The sequence below is a fragment of the Aotus nancymaae genome, unplaced genomic scaffold (assembly GCF_030222135.1).
Source record: "Aotus nancymaae isolate 86718 unplaced genomic scaffold, 86718_ANA_hifiasm-v0.15.2.pri h1tg000014l, whole genome shotgun sequence".
Lineage (NCBI taxonomy): Eukaryota > Metazoa > Chordata > Mammalia > Primates > Aotidae > Aotus > Aotus nancymaae.
This window is the reverse complement of record NW_026988425.1, coordinates 69,236,883-69,259,167: the sequence shown is the minus strand read 5'-3', so window position 1 is coordinate 69,259,167 and position 22,285 is coordinate 69,236,883. Positions and strand designations below refer to the sequence as shown.

The 22,285-nt window shown below is 44.2% G+C and overlaps 1 protein-coding gene across 1 annotated transcript; it reads right to left on the bottom strand.

Annotated features, from left to right (window-relative positions):
• Window positions 1-714: 714 nt before the first annotated feature.
• Window positions 715-21,338, bottom strand: S100Z (S100 calcium binding protein Z). The gene is given in 3 exon segments (XM_012462132.2): window positions 715-1,023; window positions 1,412-1,593; window positions 20,436-21,338. Coding segments are annotated over 2 exon segments (300 nt in total). The 5' UTR covers window positions 1,553-1,593; window positions 20,436-21,338; the 3' UTR covers window positions 715-864.
• Between the last annotated feature and the right edge of the window lie 947 nt (window positions 21,339-22,285).

The following is a 22,285-nucleotide window of genomic DNA, read 5'->3' as shown; positions in this document are numbered from 1 at the left end:
TAACGACGGTATTTATATGCCAACTCCCAAGAGCTGCTGGCTTCAGCTCTCTTGGCTTGAGCATCTAACCCTGAGCCTATCCATTCCCTGACTAAATCATTGAAAACTAAGCAGCCTTTCTAATCACTTCTACTAAGCAGCCTTTCTGCTCATAGACCCTCACGCCTTCCATCTGAAGCAGTCACAAGAGTATGAGGAAACCCAGTTAATTTTTTTTAATAGGGTAAGAAGTTAAACATACAATTTAAGAATAAGAATATCCATCTTAGAAATTTGCCAAATTCAAGTCTCCTTTGGAAGTAGCTAAATTTTTGTGATGCCCTCTTTTTGACAGACCAAAAAGATGCATATAACCCTTTTTTTTTTTTTTGAGATGAAGTCTCACTCTGTCACCCAGGCTGGAGTGCAGTGGCTGCAACTTCTCCTCCTGGGTTCAAGCGATTCTCCTGCCTCAGCCTCCTGAGAAACCAGGATTATAGGTGCGTGCCACTACACTCAGCTAATTTATGTATTTTTAGTAGGGATGGGGTTTCACCATGTTAGTCAGGTTGGTCTCAAACTCCTGACATCTCCATCCACCCACCTCAGCCTCCCAAAGTGCTGGGATTACAGGCGTGAGCCACCACGCCCGGCCATAACCTCTTAATATAGGCAAATTTCAAGTAAGGCATATGAGATTTGGAATATTATGTAAAGTCAGTATTTTAAGGAACACATAATAGTAGCAATTAATTACTAATATATGCACTGTATATTATAGCTACAAATGACATTACTGGGTCTATAGCTCTAAAGGGTATAAATGAACATTAAGTATATAACTTCAGATATATTTGTGCCTTTAGGTGAGCTTATTACTTATCTTTATTTCCCTTTCTTCTTCAATTGTTCTACAAAGTAATCATTACAAGCAACTGTCAGAGCTGCCACCATGACCACGAATTCATTAAAATCCACTTTGTTGTCCTTACTGGCATCCAGGTCCTGCATTATCTTATCAACTAACTGGGGATCCTTTTGGCACTAAAACGAGAAAGGAAATTTCTAACTCCCAGGCTCTGAGGTTCATGATAATAACTGAAATTGCATCCTCCTTTTATTTACATTAAATTCCTAATTTCCGTGTATAGCATCTAAAGACACTTCTAAGAGCCTATTGACAGCTAGGTGTAAACGAGCCACAAACTCTAAATGAGTCTAGTTCCCTACCCCAGGTCTGTATAATCCTGTCTCAGACCTAGAAACCAAGAAAAGCAAAACAGCAGCTGATTCAAGTGAGTGACTGATGCTAAAAACATTTACAGGACATCACAGGTTGACAGCCACATAGGAGAGGATGAACCTAAAGGCTGTCCTGGAATCTGCACCTCATTTGCCCTCAACTGAATGCAGCAGAAAAAGCCTGACTCACCGAGAGGAATTCCGTGAGCTCTTGTTACAGGAGCAGTTTCAGTTCCCCCTTGCTGAGCTTGAATCTGTCCCCTTCTTTGGAAGAATAGCGGTGGAAGGTTCTAATCATGGTGTCCATGGCTGTCTCGAGCTGGATGGGCATGTCGGCAGCAGAACTGAACACTCCAGAAGCAGGCCACCAAACTAAGGGAGAAGACACTTGTTCAAAATAAACAGATGAGGAAACACCAACACTTTCATTAAAATAGAATATTACAATCCCCTGAGTCAGCCCGCTACACAAGTGATGGTTGTTAAAAACATAATAGTCTTTCATTTAGAAGTGTCCCACCCACGCTAGGGAAAGCTGCAAATAAGCGCTTTGCAGGTGAATTGTTTCTCCTTTCTAATCCCTATACCCCCAGTAGGTAGCAGCTTCAGCAAATTTTGTAAGACAAGCAGATAACAGGTACAGAGTCATACTAAAATATAGAATTTGGCTGGGTGCAGTGGCTCACACCTGTAATCACAGCACTTTGGGAAGCCGAGGCGGGTGGATCACCTGAGGTCAGGAGTTCAAAACCAGCCTGACTAACATGGAGAAATCCAGTCTCTACCAAAGATACAAAATTAGCAGGGCGTGGTAGCACATGCCTGTAATCCAAGCTACTCGGGAGGCTGAGTCAGGAGAATCGCTTGAACCTCGGCGGTGGAGGTTGCCGTGAGTTGAGATCGCTCCATTGCACTCCAGCCTGGGCAACAAAAGCAAGACTCCGTCTCGAACAACAACCACAACAAAAATATATATATAGAGAGAGAGAGAGAATTTAAATAAAAATAAGAAGGAAAATACCTAACTTCATATCTGTTCAACAGATACACAGCTCTGTCAATGGTTGTTTACCAATAAACTATAAGCATTTATACCTGCAGGAGGGGAGGAAGTCCTCCCCAGCACACCTGTTTCCAAGATGAAAATTGCCAGTGACAAGAGATTCAAATGAAGGTGCCTCTGCTCTGTATTTAATCACCAGAATAAACAGGTGTGAGCTGCTGCCCCAAGGGTCATTGAAAAAGGCTGGTGCTCATTGGGTGAATTAGATGAGAGGGCAAAGAGAAGGCAAGAGGAAGCCTTGTTATCTCTCATGTGGGGAGTGTGGTAGAAATGCAGTTAGTTGCTAGGAAGTTGATGACAGGGAAGAACTCTAAAAATAGAGGAGCAAAAAAGAAACACTGTTTCCAACCTGGAGACACCTCAAGAAAGCCAATAGCAAGGACAGGGGAGTAAACTCATAGTAGATTAAATTAACCCAAAGGGCAGTTGCGAAAAAAAAAAAAATAAAAAAGAGGAAGTACTCTATGCACTGATGTAGAAAGGTACAAAGCAGTGCTCCCAACTGTAAAAAAGAAATAATACATGTGTGTGTGCTTGCAGTTACCCAAGGAGTCACTGAAAGGAAACAAAAGTATAATACTTGTTGGGAGCTCCCAAAATGCTGGAATTAAGGGATAAGCCAGAAAGGGCAGAACAGATTGGTTGGGAGTAAGACTTCCCAGTGTATACCATTTTAACTGGTTTTAATTTTTTCAGTTATAGGAATGTATTACCTAATTTTTAAAAATTGAAATAAAACTCAGAGCAGCTGTGCATGCAGGAATCCACCACAGATTTCCAAGTGAGAGAGACTTAATAAAGAGCCCATGTAAAAACCAAACCAGATATTGGCCACTGTGCTTTTAAATGCTGCCTGTTCTCTCAGGACTGAAACTTAATTATATGGAAGGCAAGCCAGCATCTCCTTTTCATTTCCCTTCAACAAACCAGAACCATCCCATCTGCCCCTGGCCTTGCTGCCCGAGCACTCCACTGCAACCTCCCTGCAAGGCCCCCAGGAGGTGTTCACTGTATGTCTAACACGCAGTTTTCAAACAGATTTTAGGCTGGGCACAGTGGCTCAAGCCTGTAATCCTAGCACTTTGGGATGTCGAGGCAAGCGGATGCTGAAACCCTGTCTCTACTAAAAATACAAAAATTAACTGGATGTGGTGGTGTGTGCCTGTAGTCCAGCTACTCAGGAGGCTGAGACAAGAGAATCGCTTGAACCCGGGAGGTAGAGGTTGCAATGAGCCGAGATCACACCACTGCACTCCGTCGTGGGTGACAGAGTGAGACTCCGTCTAAAAAAAAAAAAATTAAACTAGTTTTTGTTGTCCAAGTAATAATTGTAAGGCTGGTCGCCTCGCGGCTCGGACACGCCCCCCCCCCCCCCCCCGCCCCGTCCCCGCCTAGAAAACCATGTCACCACTCCACGCCCACTTCTGCACTCAGCACGCAAATCCGCACTCAACACTAGCCTCTGCACTCAGCACCTAGCCGACCGTTGAAGAACCTTGCCAAAATTTAAAAGAAGCCCCGCCAGAACCTGCCCAATAGCATTTTGCCCCGTCCAGGTCCCACTCCCGCTGGGCGGCCCACTCACTGGAAATCCCACCTACCTGCCAATGGCAGCTTGCCCCGACCCACGTCCTGCTTCTCCACAACCAATCAGAACGCCTCCACTCCCTATAAAACCCCACACCTGAGAGGCGTCAAGTGCAACTTCTCCGCCCCTCCGGTCAGACCGCAGAACCTCATCCAGGAGCCAATTAAATTTCATCATTTCGATAACTGGCCTCAGTTGCCTCATTCGAACCTCGCTTACTTCATTTAAACCTTACAATAATGTATATGGTAAAGTAATCTTTTGAATACTAGAGAGTATGAAATAGTAAAATTCTCTCTCACCATTCCCTACCCTAGTAGTCACCTCTTTGTTAATTTTTTCTGTGTAGAGGCAGTATCATGGTGACTAAAAGCATGAACAGACTGGCTTTAACTCTCACCTCTGCCATAACTAGTTGTGTGATCCTGTGCTGGTCAGTTAGCACCCTATGCCACAGTGTCCCCATCAGTCTAAATGGGGATAACCATAGCACCTACTGAGAATGCACAAAACAAACTCTATACAATATTTATTTTCTTAATTTATTTATTCTTATTATTATTGAGGCAGGATCTGACTCTGGTTGCCCAGGCTGGAGTGCAGTGGCACCATCATAGCTCACTGCAGCCTCCATCTCCCGGGCTCAGATGATTCTTCCATCTCAGCCTCTCAAGTAGCTGGGACTACAGGTTCGTGCCACCATGCTCAGCTAACTTTTATTTTTATTTTATTTTTACATGTAGTAGAGATGGGGTTTCGCCATGTTGCCCAGGCTGGTCTTGAACTCCTGAGCTCAAGCAGTCTACCCACCTTGGCCTCCCAAAATGCTGGGATTACAGGCATGAGCCATCACACACCCAGCCTTATTTTCTTTTTTAAGACTGAGTCTTGCTCTGTCATCATGCTGGAATGCAGTGGCACAATCGTGGCTCACTGCACCTCAACCTCCTGGGCTCAAGCGATCTTCCTGCTTCAGCCTCTTGAGTATCTGGGACAGCAGGCATGTGTTACCATGCCTATTTTTTTTAAATCATTTTTGTAGATATGGGGCCTCCCTATGTTTCCCAGGCTGGTCTTAAACTCCTGACCTCAAGTGATCCTTCTGCCTGGCCTCCCAAAGTGCTAGGATTATAGGCTTTAGCCACCTCACATTGCCTCTGTGAAATACTTAACAGGTTTCTTTTGAGCTAGTATGAGTGACCACGGCCTAGGGAACTGTCTCAAGAGGTCCTGAGAAAGTGTGCCTAAGATGGCAGGTTACAGTTTAGTTTATTATTTATTTATTTTTGAGATGGATTCTCACTCTGTCACCCAGACTGGAGTGCAGTGGTGTAATAATGGTTCACTGCAGCCTCGAACTTCCAGTCTCAAGCAATCCTCCCACCTCAGCCTCCTGAATAGCTGAGAACCACAGGTGCACACCACCATTCCTGGTTAATTAAAAAAAAATTTTTTTTAGACATGAGGTCTCACTATGCTCCCCAGGCTGGTCTCAAACTTCTGTGCTCAAGTGATCCTCCTGCTCTGGCCTCCCAAAGTGCTGAGAGTATGGGCATATGGGCATAAGCTACTGTACCTGGCCAAAATTTGATTTTATACATTAAGTTATAGGTGAAGTCATAAATCAATACATGAAAGGTATACATTGGTTTGGCTCAAAAAGGCAGGAGGTGGGGCTTATAGATCATAAGTGGATTCAAAGACTTTCTGATTGGCAATTTGTTGAAAGTGTGAAGCATTGTCTAAAGACTTGAAGTTAGCAGAAAGAAATTCTTGGGGATTTTCTTCAGAAAGAAATAAAGGGGATTGTGGAAGCCAAGGTTCTTGTTAAATAGATGAAACCTCCAGGTAGCAGCCTTCTGAGAGAATAAATGATAAATGTTTCTTTTTGGACCTTAAAAAGTGTCAAATTCTTAATTAATCTCTCCTAGATCTGGGAAAGGCCTAGCTACATTAATGGAGATTCTCTACAGATGCAAAATTTCCCCCATAAAAGACAGCTCTATGGGACCATTTCAAAATATGTCAGAGAAATCTATTTTGGGGTAAAACATTTTGATTTCCTTCATGGTCTGCTATCTGTCATGTGATGCTATGAGAGTGAGGTTGGAATTTGGTATCTTACTGTCATGAAGAGTCTGTTTCATCCGTCTTATGATCTCCATTTTAGCGTTAATCCTGGTCAGTTGTGCCTAAACTCCAACAGGAAAGAGGTATAATGAGGCCTGTCTGACCTCCCTTCCCTTCAAGGCCTGGAATTCAGTTGTTCAGGTTTCTCCAGGGTCCCCTGGGCCAAGAGAGGGTCCGTTGAAGAACTTAGGATTTTATTTTACTTATTTTATTTTTTGTAGAAATGGGGTCTTGCTATGTTGCCCTTGCTGGTCACGAACTTCTGGCCTCAAGCAATCCTCCCACCTCAGCCTCCCAAAGTGTTGGAATTATAGATGTGAGCCAGTGCACCCAGCCTCCTCCTCATTTTTTAATGCACTTTCCTCTCTTCAGCTCTTAAATGTTGTTCCCCCTGTGGTCTCGGCTACTCCTATAATTTCAGTCTCTCTCAAGATTATATTTCTTGATCCAGATCTCTCTGCTAAGCTCCAGAACTATCTATCCAACAGCCTGCTGGACCACATTTCTTTCTTTCTTTTTTTTTTTTTTTTTTTGAGAGGGAGTTTTGCTCTTGTTACTCAGGCTGGAGTGCAATGGTGCGATCTCGGCTCACCGCAACCTCCGCCTCCTGGGTTCAGGCAATTCTCCCACCTCAGCCTCCGGAGTAGCTGGGATTACAGGCACGCGCCACTATGCCCAGCTAATTTTTTGTATTTTTAGTAGAGACAGGGTTTCACCATGTTGACCAGGATGGTCTCGATCTCTTGACCTCGTGAGCCACCTGCCTCGGCCTCCCAAAGTGCTAGGATTACAGGCTTGAGCCACCGCACCCGGCCTGGACCACATTTCTACCTGAATGTCCCACAAGCATTTCAAACTCAATTTGGACTATCCACTAAAGAAAGAAAATATCAAGCTTTTAGAAAGTTAAAAGTACTTGTACTCGGAAATCTTATTGAGGACTATAGACCAAGGTCTACAACCTGGGAGCATCCCTTCAGAGGGGTTCTGTGAGACTCCTCCAGCAAGGTCTTTAGATAGTGCTTAACACTTTCAACAAATTGCCAATCAGAACATCTTTGAATCCACTTATGATGAGCTCCAGCAAGGTGGCTCAGCCCACGGCTTCTATACAGGTCTTAGGGGTTCACTACATACAAAGTCACAAACTTGCAGAAGTTACATTAAAGCAGAATCACATCCAGGTTTGTGTGTAAGAGTACATCTGGTTATAGATTACAGAGCATCATCCCTAACCCTATCAGACATTATGTTATGTATAGGAAAAGGCATGAACTAGGCTTCTTTACCTATTAAGGAAGGCGATGGCTCAGCCAAGACACGGGACTGTGTTCTGTATCCTGTTTTGTCTTCAAACCATTTTTTCTGGAGAGCTGGGTGTCTACACAGAGTCAGGGGCTTGTGAAATTACACTGGCAAGCAGAAACCAGCAAATACGTCTTTTTACATTTGCTCCTTTATCTCACGGGACTTCAGCAAAACTTATCCCCTCAGTCATTTCAAACATCCAGTTCCTTGGTCACACCAGCTTCTGTCATAATTCTTTTTTTTGAAGACAGAGTCTCCCTCTGTTGCCCAGGCTGGAGTGCAGCAGCAGGATCTTAGCTCACTGCAACCTCTACCTCCCAGGTTCAAGCAATTCTCCTGCCTCAGCCTCCTGAGTAGCTGGGATTACAAGTGTGCACCACCATTCTGGGCTACTTATTTTGTGTGTTTTTAGTACAGATGGGGTTTCACCATTTTGGCCAGGCTGGTCTTGAACTCCTGGCCTCAAGTGATCCACCTGCCTCAGCCTCCCGAAGTGCTGGAATTACAGGCGTGAGCCACTGCACCCAACCACAGTTCTTAAATACCAACTAAACTGGTCCACTTCTCTCCACCATTCACCACCTTCAGGGCCTCATAATTCTTGGTCTCTATTACTGCAGTGGCTTCCTTACTGCTCTCTCTAATTTCCATCATCCCCCTGCATTCTTACCTCTATTCTGCTGTCAGAGAAGCTTATCTAAACACGAATCAACACCCATGCTCCTGGCCATTCAAAGGCCTGGCCCTGCCTACAAACTGACCACGGTGTTGGAAGCTCCTGTTCTTCCATGCCATTGCAGGTTCTGAGCCCACTGCGTAGAGCGTTAATTCTATCTACTCCTTTAAGATGAGGTCAAATGTCATCTCCTCTTGGACATTTTCCTGCACTCTTCCCAACCACCCACCCACATCCCCCATCTCTGATAGGCGCCTTCTCTGTCTGCTCCTATTCCCTATCTCATCTTTGTCTTTTTCATCATTGCATTTACCATACATTCCCAATATCATGTTTCTTTGTTTGCCCTATGTTCCCACCCTCCAAACGTCCAATGAATTCCTTGATGTGAGGGTTGGTATCCGGTTCATCTTTTCATTTCACAGCATTTCACACAGGAGCAGACACAGGGAAGTGCTCAGAAATCCTCAGTAATGGATGGATTCATTAACAAATCAGAGAGGGAACTGTAAGATTTCCCAACAGTTGAGCCTTGTCTAGTTTGACTGCCAAATAATTATTTGACTGCCTTTATTCCACATAAAAATTTGCTTCATCAAAGGGAGAAAGAGAGAGAAAGAGAAACATACAGACAGATAATAGTCATGTCAATTAATATAAAGAGTTTGAGCCAGATGTGGTGGCTCACGCCTGTAATCCCTGCATTTTGGGAGGCTGAGGCAGGCGGATCACCTGAGGTCAGGAGTTCAAGACCAGCCTGGTCAACATAGTGAAACCCCATCTCTACTAAAAATACAAAAATCAGCCGGGTATGGTGGCGTGCATGTAGTCCCAGCTACTTGGGAGCCTGGGTCAGGAGAGTCGCTTGAACTCGGGAGGCAGAGGTTGCCATGAGCCCAGATCTCACCACTGCGCTCCAGCCTGGGTGTTGCAGCAAGACTCCATCTCAAAAAAAAGCGGGGGGAGTTTGAATTTGGAATTAAATATTATTGGGTTAAGATGTCGAAGTTACAGAAGTTATAGAGGCACTAAAATCAGTAAATCTTACAGCGTACATAGGTCTCAGCAGTATTATATTTGAACCATATTTAACCACAAAATAATTTACTCAGAGAACTCAATTGGCAGGTGAAACTCTTAATAGAATATACGTTGAAAATTGTAATGCTGTAATTTGATTCAAGGGATGAAAATGCGGCCTCTACATCTTGTGCTCTTGGAGTTTAAAAGCTAGGTAATTTTCTCTTTGTTTCTGCTGGGCTTTGGCGGAGCTAAATATATCCTTTGGTACATGCTGCCCCTTAGTGTCAGGCCCCAGGACTGCATGGCAGTCCTCTAATTGGCAGAATGAGCTTGAAATCCTGTTTATGAAGTCCCTTCTTCTGGGGCTTAACTTTATATAACCCAGCCTTAGCCTCTGCCCTCCAGAAGCCTTTCATGAACAAAGGCGAAATGTCGAAAGGCTCAACAAGAATCTGTCAGGCTAGAGACACAAATTGACAGGTGACCTGAAATCCTAGGAGCGGGGACACATCTATTTGTAGCACAGAAGGGTTGTCCTGTGCACCTTGCTTGCTCTATTAATTATTTCCATTGTACTTTGTAATTTTGGTCTGAGTTATAGCCCTTAGGGCCAAAAGGTCTGAGATAGTGTGCAAAGAATAGAAAAATGATCAAATCTGGGGGAAGCTTAAAAGAACTGTGGCCGGGTACAGTGGCTCACGCCTATAATCCCAGCATTCTGGGAGGCCGAGGCAGGCGGATCACTTGAGGTTAGGAGTTCAAGACCAGCCTGGCCAACATAGTGAAACCCCATCTCTGCTAAAAATACAAAAATTAGCTGGGCGTGGTGGTGCGCACCTGTAATCCCAGCTACTCGGGAGGCTGAGGCAGGAAGATGGCTTGGACCTGGGAGGCGGAGGTTGCAATGAGCCACTGCACTCCAGCCTGGGAGACAGAGTCACACCCTGTGTCAAAAAAAAAAAGGAGTAAAGCTATTTGTAAGTGAGGCATTGGTCATGGGGCCTGAAAGACAGGAAGTATGTGAAGAAGAGGCATCCTGCCAACGAGGGCCCAGCAGACACCCTCCTCAGACTGAGGACACCCCAGGGTATCTGACCCAGGAACTGCTCTGGGGCCAAGACCACAGTCATACAGGAGGCTAAGTTGCTTACTCCTAAAGTCTCCCGTGTTTGTCTTTTTATGTAACTGAATTCAAATGGTCTATCATTTTCCTAGCAATGGCATGTGGAATTTGTTATGAGAGGTGGGAGGGAGGGATGTCAGAAGGGCGTGAGGACACTTTTGAGGGTGGTGAGTATGTTTATTATCTTGACTGTGGTGATGGTGTCACCAGTGTATATAGATGTCAGACTTATCAAAGTGTAGATTTTCAATATGTGCAGTTTATTGTGTGTCAATCGTAACTCAAAGGTATTCAAAAAAAGAAAGAAGCTTTCCTAGAATGGTACAACTATGTAGCAGCAGAGACTCAAATCCATGCTTGTCTGACAAAAAGATAAAATCATGCAGCCATTTAAAATTAGAATTATAAAGACTACGAAAATGCAAAAATGAATTTCAGGAAAATAGTAAGTGAAAATAGCAAAGTAGAAATGACACATATGCTGTAATGGACAAATTTTGTGTACCTAAAGAGAGAAAATGAAATCGTCCTGTGTTAATGACAGAAATACATTCTGAGAACTGCGTCATTAGGTGATTTTGTCATTGTGTAAACATCTTAGAGTATACTTACACACACCTAGATGGTAAGCCCACTACACACCTAGGCCATATGGCACAGCCTATTGCTCCTAGGCTATAAACCTGTACGGCACGTAACTGTGCTGAACACCGCAGGCAACTGTAATGCAATGGTATTTGTGTAGCTAAATGTAGAAAAGGTACAGTAAAAACATGGTATAAAAGATTTTAAAAAGGCCGGACGCAGCGGCTCACACCTGTAATCCCAGCACTTTGGGAGGCCAAGGCAGGTAGATCAGTTGAGGTCAGGAGTTCAAGACCAGCCTGACCAACATGGAGACACCCCATCTCTACTAAAAATACAAAATTAGCTGGGAGTGGTGGCACATGCCTGTAATCCCAGATACTTAGGAGGCTGAGGCAGGAGAATTGCTTGAACCCAGGAGGCGGAGGTTGCAGTGAGCTGACACTTACCATGAGTGGAGCCTGCAGGACTGGAAGTTGCTCTGTATGAGTTGGTGAGTAAATGTAAAGGTCCAGGACACTACTGTACACTACTATAGACTTCATAAATAGGCTACGCTGAACTTATTTTATAATACTTTTCATGGCCAGGCGTGGTGGCTCACATCTGTAATCCAAGCAATTAGGTAGGCTGAGGCAAGTGGATCGTTTGAACTCAGTATTTCGAGACCAGCCTGGGCAACATGGAGAAGCCCTGTTTCTACTAAAAATACAAAAATTAGCCAGGCATGGTGGCACATGCCTGTAGTCCCAGGTACATGGGAGGCTACGGGGGGAAGATCGCTTTAGCCTGGGAGGTGGAGGTTGCGGTGAGTCAAGATCACTACACTGCACTCTAGCCTGGGCAAAAGATCAAGACCCTGTCTCAAAAACAAACAAACATTTTTCTTTCTTCAAAATAAATTAACCTTACCTTACTGTAACTTTTTTTTTTTCTTTTTTTCTTTGAGATGGAGTCTCACTCTGTTGTCTAGGCTGGAGTGCAGTGGTGCAATCTTGGCTCACTACAACCGCTGCCTCCTGGGTTCCAGTGATTCTCCTGCCTCAGCTTCCTGAGTAGCTGAGATTACAGGTGCCCACCACCACACCTGACTAATTTTTTTGTATTTTTAGTAGAGATGAGGTTTCACCGTGTTGGCCAGACTGGTCTCAAACTCCTGATCTCAAATGATCTGCCCTCCTCAATCTCCCAAAGTGCTGGGATAATAGGCATGAGACACCACACCTAGCCAACATTTTAACTTTATAAGCTTTAAAAAATATATATTTTTTGAGACAGAGTCTCACTCTATTGTCCAGGCTGGAGTGCAGTGGCATAATCTCGGCTCACGGCAACCTCTGCTGCCCAGATTCAAGCAATTCTCCTGCCTCAGCCTCCCAAGTAGCTGGGATTACAGGCACCTGACCGTGCCCCACTAATTTTTGTATTTTTAGAGACGGGGTTTCACCATCTTGGCTAGGCTGGTCTTGAACTTCTGGCCTCATGATCTACCCGCCTTGGCCTCCCAAATTGCTGGGATTACAGGTGTGAGCCACCGCGCCCGGCCTATAAGCTTGAAAATTTTTTAAACTTTTTGACACGTTTGTAATAACACTTGAAACACAAACACATTGTACAGCTGTACAAAATTTTTTTCTTTATATTTTTATTCTATAAGTTTTTTCTATTTTTATTTATTTATTTATTTATTTTACTTTGTTAGATTTTTCATTAAAAACTAGGACACGGGTCGGGCATGGTGGCTCACACCTGTAATCCCGGCACTTTGGGAGGCCAAGGCAGGTGGATCACCTGAGGTCAAGAGTTCAAGACCAGCCTGGCCAACATGGAGGAACCCTGTCTCTACTAAAAATACAAAAAAATTAGCTAGGCATGGTGGCATGCACCTGTAATCCCAGTTACTTGGGAGACTGAGGCAGGAGAATCATTTGAACCCGGGAGGCGGGAGGTTGCAGTGAGCCAAGATTGCACCACTGCACTCCAGCCTGGGCAACAAGAGTGAAGCTCCATCTCAAAAACAAACAAACAAACCTAGGACACAAACACACACATTAGCCTACACAGGGTCAGAATCATCATTGCTGTGTTCCATCTCTACATCTTGTCCCACTGGAAGGTCTCAGGGATAACACCTGTGGAGCTGTCATCTGTGATAACAATGCCTTCTGAAACACCTTCTGAAGGGCCTGCCCAAGACCCCAAACATGTAAATAATATGTTGTGTTATGACAGTATGATGGGTGTGACTTCACTAAGCAAGAGGAATTTTTCAGCTCTATTATAATCTTTTTTTTTTTTTTTAAGACAGAGTCTCACTCTGTTGCCCAGACCGGAGTGCAGTGGCGTGATCTCGGCTCACTGCAACCTCCGCCTCCCAGGCTCAAGCAATTCTCCTGCCTCAGCCTCCTGAGTAGCTGAGATTACAGGCACATACCACCACACTCGGCTAATTTTTGTATTTTTAGTAGAGATGGAATTTCACCATGTTGGCCGAACTGGTCTTGAACTCCTGAACTCAGGTGATCCACCTGCCTCAGCCTCCCAAAGTGCTGGGATTACAGGCGTAAGCCACCGCACCCGGCCTACTCTATTATAATCCTATGGGACCATTGCCATATATGTGATTGGACCATTGCCATATATGTGATTGGTCCATCATTGAGCAAAACAGCATTATGGGCACATGGCCATAGTTTTAATCATTGTTTCAGAGAATTATGGATGATTTAGAAATTATTTAATGCTGCTGACAAATTGCATTTTCAGTTAAAACATTAATTGTAGTAATACAATACTTAAAATTGTAACTTATCTCCATATTAACCACTGTCATTTAAGTATAACGTTGAATAAAGATTTAGCATATAAAATTCTAGACTTAAGTTTCCAGTTTATAAGGTTTCTTTCACATACATAGAGCAACCATTTGCCCTGTGCTGGAGTCTTCAAGAGATAATATAATTGAGGACACATGCTCAAAATATTATTGAAAATGCATTACAGATTATTATTAAATGCTAACCAACTGTAAGTTATATGAAATAAATGGGCTTCCTTTTTCACAAGTGTACAATGATAGCTTTGGACTAAATGACCTTGACATTCCCTTTCCTTTAAACAATTTTTTTGATTCTAAAATGTGTTTAAGGCTCACTGTGTGTGAGTGCTCATGTGTGTGCTTACTGGTGTGCGTGTTCCACCTCCTCCAGCAAGACAATTCAGACAGTGAAGTAGAGGTCAAAGGTCCCTGGAGGAAGCTCAAGGAGAGCCTTGACTACACTCTGTTCCTCCTGGCCCCTACCATCCAGAAAAACAGGTTTAGAGAATTCACCCCACATTTCTGCCAGGAAAGTCAGATTTCTCTGCTCCAGGAACTACAGAAAGTGTTCTCTCTTCTTTATATGGTATCGCCTATTATGACCAGATAGAAAGTCTTGACTGTGAGTTGTCTTTGAACAAAGAATGGAGCAAAACACGCAAACAAAGCAAAAAAAGAAGCAACGAAAGACAAAACAACGAAAGAACAGAGTAGCGAAGGCACAGATTTCTTAAAGAAGCGAAAGTACAATTCACAGAGCAGGAATGGGCTTGAGCAAGTGGCTCGAGAGCCCCTTTATTGTAATGCTCAGGGTTTTTGTTGTTGTTCCGTGATGGAGTCACAAGTCTCACTGTCACCCAGGCTGGAGTGCAGTGGCTCGATCTAGGCTCACTGCAACCTCCGCCTCCTAGGTTCAAGCAATTCTCGTGCCTCAGCCTCCCAAGTAGCTGGGACTACAGGTATGTGCCACTATGCCCGGCCAATTTTTTTTTTTAAATAGTAGAGACATGGTTTCACCAGGTTGGCCAAGCTGGTCTCGAACTCCTGGCCTCAGGTGATCCACCCACCTGGGCCTCCCGAAGTGCTGGGATTACAGGCGTGAGCTACCACACCTGGTGGCTCCTCCTCAGGGCTTTTATAAAGCCAAAAGAATTCAGTAACACCCCTAGGTGCACTTCAGAGGCCTCCAATTGGTTACACCCTATGAAGGATTGACCTGCGACCAAATCAGAAGCTGCAGTGGAGACTTTGGTCTTGTTATCACAGGAGTGAGGATGTGGCCTCTGTGCTGCCTAATCATGCCTAGAACTGGCTGTACCTGCTATTCTCTTGCTTATGTGAACTGGCTGCCCCTGCGATTCCTTTGTTATACCCCAACCCTTGGTTACCTTAATTCCCTATGTTCCTGCCTCACTGGGTACATGGGAGTTTATTAGGCTACTCTTCTATATACTTGCAATTCTACTTAATAAAGTTTACACACACACTCCTTATCCCTGCCAGCATGAGAAAAAAAGGTAGCAAAACTGAAATTATTTCACCAGAAGAAAAGAAGTAATTTCATGGCATTGAGTACATGGAGGATTAATGACAGAGGAGAAATATGCAACTTATTTATGTCACTGCTGCAATCGGATGAAGGTGAGTAACTTAAACAATATTAAAGAAAACAAAAATCCCTAACCTTGAAGGCTGTTAAACATTGAAATAAGATACTAGGAGAAGATAGCTAAGATGATTCTTTCTCTGAAAATGTGTTATTTATACTGATGACTAAGAAATATAACATGAATGCTTATTTATTGTCCAAACTTATTCTTGAGTCAAATGAAGTAGATGAATCTTGATCTGAACCTCAGCCAGTTACACTGGCTGAGTAAACACATAGAATGTGTTTGGGCAAATGGCATGCAACTATGCCAGCAGTCTGAACCCCAGCTCATGCTTCCTGTCAGGACTAGCTATCAGCAAGTCCAACAGTTACACTTTCTTGTACACTCAAGCCACACCCATTACCAACAGTAAGACCAACATAAGTTTCCAGTGGTAGCTGGCATTCAAAATGGCCTCCAGGCCGGGTGCTATGGCTCACACCTGTAATCCCAACATTTTGGGAGGCCAAGGCGGGTAGATCACTTGAAGTCAGGAGTTTGAGACCAGCCTAGCCAACAAGGTAAAACCCCTGTCTCTACTAAAAATAGAAAATTAGCCAGGGGTGGGGGCCAGGACCTGTAATCCCAGCTACTTGAGAGGCTGAGGCAGGAGAATCGCTTGAACCTGGAGGCAGAGGTTGCAGTGAGCCAAGATCACGCCACTGCACTCCAGCCTAGGTGACAGAGCAAGACTCCATCTTAACAGAAAAAAAAAAAAGGCTTCCAGTGATCCTTGCCTTCTAGCGTCCTTGCCTTTGTATGGTTCCCTCCCACACTGAGTAGAGCTGACCTGTGTTCCCAATGGAAAATTGTGAGTGACTTCTAAGACAGGGGTATAAAAGACATCCTGGCCGGATGGGTCACACCTGTAATCCCAGCACTTTGGGAGGCCGAGGTGGGTAGATCACCTGAGGTCAGGAGTTTGAGACCAGCCTGGCCAACGTGGTGAAACTCTGTCTCTGCTAAAAATTAAAAAATTAGCTGGGCATGGTGGCAGGTACCTGTAAACTCAGCTACTCAGGAGACTGAGGCAGGGGAATCACTTGAACCCAGGGGGCGAAGATTTCAGTGAGCTGAGATTGCACCACTTCACACCAGCCTGGGCAAAAGAGCAAGTCTCTGTCTCAAAAATAAAAAAAAATCCTGGCTTCTGCCTCGCTTCCTCTTGGATCACTTGCTCTGGAGGCAATCAGCTGGCACGTAGTGAGGATATCCAAGAAGCCCTCCAGAGAGATCTATAGGACAAAGAACTGAGGCCTTGAGATGACAACCAGCACCAACTGAGCAGGCACGCAATGAACCACCTTAGGAGTGAATCCTCAGCCAGGGTCAAGCCTTCGGCTGACTGCAGCACCACCTCGTAAGAACCAAAAGCTAGAACCGTAACCAAACAGCTCCTGATTTCTTGTCCCACAGCTGTATGAAACGATAATGTTTGTTGTTGTTTCACCTTAAATTTAGGGATAAATTGTTATGCAACAATAGATAATTAATATAGCTTGTTAGTTAAAAGTTTGGAATTCTTTTTACATGACTCTTCAGAAAAATAGTGCAATGTAAATAGATACATTTCCTCTATTAGAATGTTTCAGAAATTAAAATGTAATGAAATCATCATGTGTGGCCTCTCAAAGAGCACACATGCCAAGCTCTTACAGGAGACAGCGCTGTTTCCTATTTTCTATAGCACCTTTCATTACAACCCAGGAAATGAAAATTTATGGGAACAATGAGTTTTGAGCAAATGACCTCCTTGAATATCTTAACAGAATTAATAATAGACTTTTAACTAATTACAGTTTAAACAAAAATTGTTTCTGATTCTGAAGCATCACCTTATATCTCAAAGCATTATTCTGTCATTCTTCAGCATCAGCTGAGCAATGTCTGCTTGGAGGATATCTGATTATTTCCACAATTCACTGAAAATCATTAGGGCTTACTCGTCATGAGTCCGTTTCTGTGATATGAAACATAGAACTCCAAAAGTCTCCCACTAGCTCCTCGTGAGCCTCCCACCAGCAGCTGAGAGGGCCGGGCTATCTCAGAGTCTCCAGGAGAAAGTTTTTTCCTCACTCTATCTCTAGCTCCCTTCAATAAATGGCAACTCAAAGTTTTCTGTCTTTGATGCAAGTCCATATTTACCCTCTGTTATCTGCCGCAAATGAGGTGAAAGTTGCTGGAGTCGACGACGTAGCATCTATATTGGCTACAGTGGCAATGGCTGCAGAGTCAAGCAGAGTTAACTGTGGCCTCCAGTGCTTGGTGGCCACAGTGGGAGCAGTCTTCTCATCTGGCCAATTCTGTTCTGCAGTTTTGGATATCATCCCTGGAAGATTCACCTGAAGCTCTCAAAAGAGTTCTGTGAGCCACCCGGAGTTCTTTCTCCACTTCAGCATCTATAGTCAACTTTCGTTGCCTGTAGTTAAGAGCCCTGTCTGAGATACCTCATTCAAGACTGATTTCTGCTAAGCTGGTTGCATCTCCAGGGAGCCCTGCCCTGGTCCAGAAAACCAGAAGATTCTCCACAAGGATCAGCCTTGAAAGACTGGATTTGCCAGATTTGGGTTAGGTTACAAACCCAATTTACTCAAAGTCCCAGAGTCACAGATGGCTGCATCATTCCAGACAGATAGTTTGCCTGGAATTGGGAGTTCGCCTCCCTGTGATGAAAGTTTCTCACTTTCAAGCAGAACTGGATGTGGTCCTGGGGGTAAAGATCCTGCATTATTTACTTTTCTTGGGAGCTTTAATACTACCTGTCTCCAAAAGACCTGGATTCTAGAAAGAGTATTCTCTTATTTTCATTGTGCTAACTTCTTCTTTTGTCAGCAGTTCAGACATAGTTGTGTGGTGGTGAGAGCTGCTCAAAATCCTAATCTTAGTCAACACTGGGTTCCAAAGTTCCTATAATAAGGATATATTCCTCCTATCTTGATTTCACTCCTAATTATATGAGCACCATATGCTTTAATATTTACATTTCTCCAGCCAATGCAAACTCTCTGTCTATAATTTAATAATCTTTCAGATTATCATTATTATTTTGAGACAGTGTCTCGCTCTTTCACCCAGGCTGGAGTGCAGTAATGCAATCTCTGCTCCCTGGAACCTCTGCCTACTGGGTTCAAGCAATTCTCGAGCCTCAGCCTCTTGAGTAGCTGAGATTACAGGTGCGCACTACCACGTCTGGCTAATTTTTTTTGTATTTTTAGTGGAGATGGGTTTTTACCCATGTTGGCCAAGCTGGTCTCAAACTCCTGACCTCAAATGATCTGCCTGCCTCGGCTTCCCAAAGTGCTGGGATTACAGGCCTGAGCCAGCCAGTCAGGCCTAAAATTATTTTATAGTCTATATATCCACCAAGTTGAGCTATTTCTTTTTGGAAGTTACGATGTTACTAGAAGGATTGTTTCTTTTGTATCATCCCTCTATAGGGATGTGAATTGAAAACTCCCAACCTTAATCATTTATAAACACAATTTATTATTGTGAAATAAAAGCTTAGAGGCTAATTGTGAAGACTTTGTGTTTTAGACTTTGTAAGAATTAGCTCCCACCCTGCTTGGTTATTGTCCAAGCAGGACAATGGATGATGGGCACGTTGGACCTAAGTTGGATCAGCCATTTCCCATCACCCATTCCTTTTTTTTTTTTTTTTTTTTTTTAAGACAGAGTCTTGCTCTGTTGCCCAGGCTGGAGTGCAGTGGTGCAATCTTGGCTCCACCTCCTTGCCTCCCCCTCCTAGGTTCAAGTGATCCTCCCACCTCAGTCTCCCTAGTAGCTGGGACTACAGATGTGAACCACCACACCCAGCTAATTTTTGTATTTTTAGTAGAGGTGGGGTTTCATCATGTTGGCCAGGCTTGTCTCAAACTCCTGACCTCAGGTGATCCACCTGCCTCGGCCTCCCAAAGTGCTGGGCTTACAGGCGTGAGCCACCATGCCTCATTCTTGACATGTTCCCTGAGCCAGTTGGTGCTATGACTGGACTGGTGAGAGAAGATGCCAGAAGACTGAAAGGAATGAGTGTGGTGGAATCCCTTGCACTCTCACACACTTCTGCAACATTTTGGTAGCCTCAGATGAGGGGCTCCATGCCTTATACCTTATAAGGAAAGATATCTGACAAATTGAAACTGGTCCTGGCAGTTCCATCTTTTAGCAAGTACAGGCTTTATCACTTCTGGTTAAATAAGACCTTCCAGGAAGCCATTTTTTAAATTGGCTAAGGAAAATGGCAGTTAATACCAAATAAGAAAGAAGTTCCTAGCTCATACAGTTAAATTTTATTATAAACTGTTTCTATTCTTTCTAAGATCTTGGGTAAGAAATTTCCTGTAGAAGACCCCAGGTTAGGTTATTAAAAGAAAAATAGGGCCGGGTACGGTGGCTCATGCCTGTAATCCCAGCACTTTGGGAGGCTGAGGTGAGCAGATCATGAGGTCAGGAGTTTGAGACCAGCCTGACCAACATGGTGAAACCCTGTCTCTACTAAAAATACAAAAATTAGCCAAGCGTGGTGGAGTGTGCCTGTAATCCCAGCTACTCAGGAGGCTGAGGCAGAAGAATGGCTAGAATCTGGGAGGCGGAGGTTGCGGTGAGCCGAGATTGCGCCATTGCACTCCAGCCTGGGTAACAAGAGCAAAACTCTGTCTCCCCTCCCCACCAAAAAAAAAAAAAAAGAATTGCTTGAACCCAGAAGGTGGAGGTTGCAGTGAACTAAGGTCTCATCATTGCACTCCAGCCTGGGTGACAGAGTGAGACTCTGTCTCAAACAACAACAACAACAAAAAAAAAAAAACAGTGGCGTGGGCAGAGGGGCAAATCCTACCCAAGAAAGTTCTGACAAAATGCCATCTCCGAGAGTATATATATGGAAACACAGATGTCCCTTGACATGTGCATCCTCATACTACTGGGCTGTATTTGACACTGTTCCCTATTCCTACCTTCCTGAAAGCCTCTATTCACTTGATTTCTGTGACTTTTCACTATGCTGGATTTCCTCCTCCAACTTCTCTAATACCTCTTCCTTCATGTTTTTTCCTAAGCCAGAACCTTATCTTTTAAGAACTGCCCTTTGCATGTGGGCATTCTCCAGGGCTCTACATGGTCAACCAGGAAGTTTCATCTTACTGTGATGGTTTTACCTATAAATTAAATTATTTTAATTCCCAACTCTACTTCCCCAGTCCTAACCCAAGACCCCTGCGAGTCACATCAGTACAATTTTATTTCCACTCACCTGGAACATAGACTTACAACTTCTTGCCAGTGTCTTCCATAGCCAGCGGCTGCCTATCTTGCTTTTATACTTAAACTCTTCAGAAAAAATTAAATTGTTTGTGGCTCTGGTTCTCTTTCTTTGGACTTAAATTGGTTATGGCTATACAAATTACAATGCTTTTGTCACCAAGCACATTAGTCTGTTCTTGCACCGCTATAAAGAAATACTTGCGACTGGGAAATTTGTAAGAAAAGAAGGTTAATTGGCTCACAGTTTTGCGGGCTGTACAGGAAGCATATCAGCTTCTGCTTCTCGGGAGGCCTCAGGAAATTTTCAGTCATGGCAGAAGGCAAAGGGGAAACAGACACATCTTATGTGGCCAGAGGAGGAGGAAGGAAGAGAGAGCGGGGAGAGGTGCCGCACGCTTTTAAATGACCAGATCTCATGCTAGCTCATTCACTCACTTTCAAGAGAACAGCACCTAGGGGACGATGCTAATCCATTCATGAGAACTCCACCCCCATGATCTAATCACCTCCCACCAGACCCCACCTCCAACACTGGGGATTACAATTCAACATGAGATTTGGTGGGGACATGGATCCAAATCGTATCATTCCAGCTACTCCAAATCCCATGTCCTTCTCATACTGCAAAACACAATCATCCCTTCTCAACAGTCCCCCAAAGTCTTAAATCATTCCAGCATTAAGTCAAAAGTCCAAAGTCCGAAGTCTTATCTGAGACGAGGCAACTCCCTTCCACCAATGAGCCTGTAAAATCAAAAACAAGTTAGTTACTTCCAAGATACAATTGGGAGTATAGACATTAGGTAAATGCTCCTGTTCCAAAACGAATAAATCAGCCCCCAAAAAGAGGCTATAGGCCCCACACAAATCTGAAACCCAGCGGGGCAGCCATTACATTTTAAACCTCCAGAACACTATCTTTTGACTTCATGTCTCACATCCAGGGCACACTGCTGCAAGGGGTGGGCTCTGAAGGCCTTGGGCAGCTCTGCCCCCTGAGGTTTTGCAGGGTACAGCATCTGTTTTCACAGACTGGCATTGAATGCCTGCAGCTTTTCAAAGCACAGGGTGCAAGCTGTCCATGTATCTACCATTCTGGGGTCTGGAGGACAATGGCCCTCTTCTCATAGCTCCACTAGGCAATACTCCAGTGGGGACTCTGTGTGGGGGCTATAACCCCACATGTCCCCTCCACACTCCCCTAGCAGAGGTTCACTATGAAGGCCCCACTCCTGGGGCAGTCTTCTGCCTGGACATGCAGACTTTTCCATACATCCTCTGAAATCTACGCAGAGGCTTCCAAGCCTCAACTTCTGCATTCTGTGCACACACAGGCTTAATACCATGTGGAAACTGACAAGGCTTACAGTTTGCAACCTCTGAAGCAGCAGCCCAAGATATATCTGGGGACTTCTGAGCCATGGCTAGAACTGGAGCGGGAACTGGAATGGCTGAGATGCAGGAAGCAGTGTCCCAAGCCTGCTCACACAGGGTAGGGTGGTGGGGCCCTGGGCCTGGCCCATGAAACTGTTCTTCCCTCCTAGGCCTTTGGGCCCGTGATTGGAGGGGCTGTGTGGAAGGTCTCTGAAATGCCTTTGAGGCCTTTTTCCCATTGTCTTAGCTATCAGCATTTGCCTTCCTTTTAGTTATGCAAATTTATGCAGCCTGCTTGAATCCTTCCCCTGAAAAAGGGGAAGGATTTCTTTGTTAACACACAGCTAGGCTGCAAATTTACCAAACTTTCACACTCTGTGTCCCTTTTAAATATAAGTTCCAGTTTCTGGCCATTTCTTTGCTCATACATATGAGCATAGGCTGTTAGAAGCAGCCAGTCCTTAT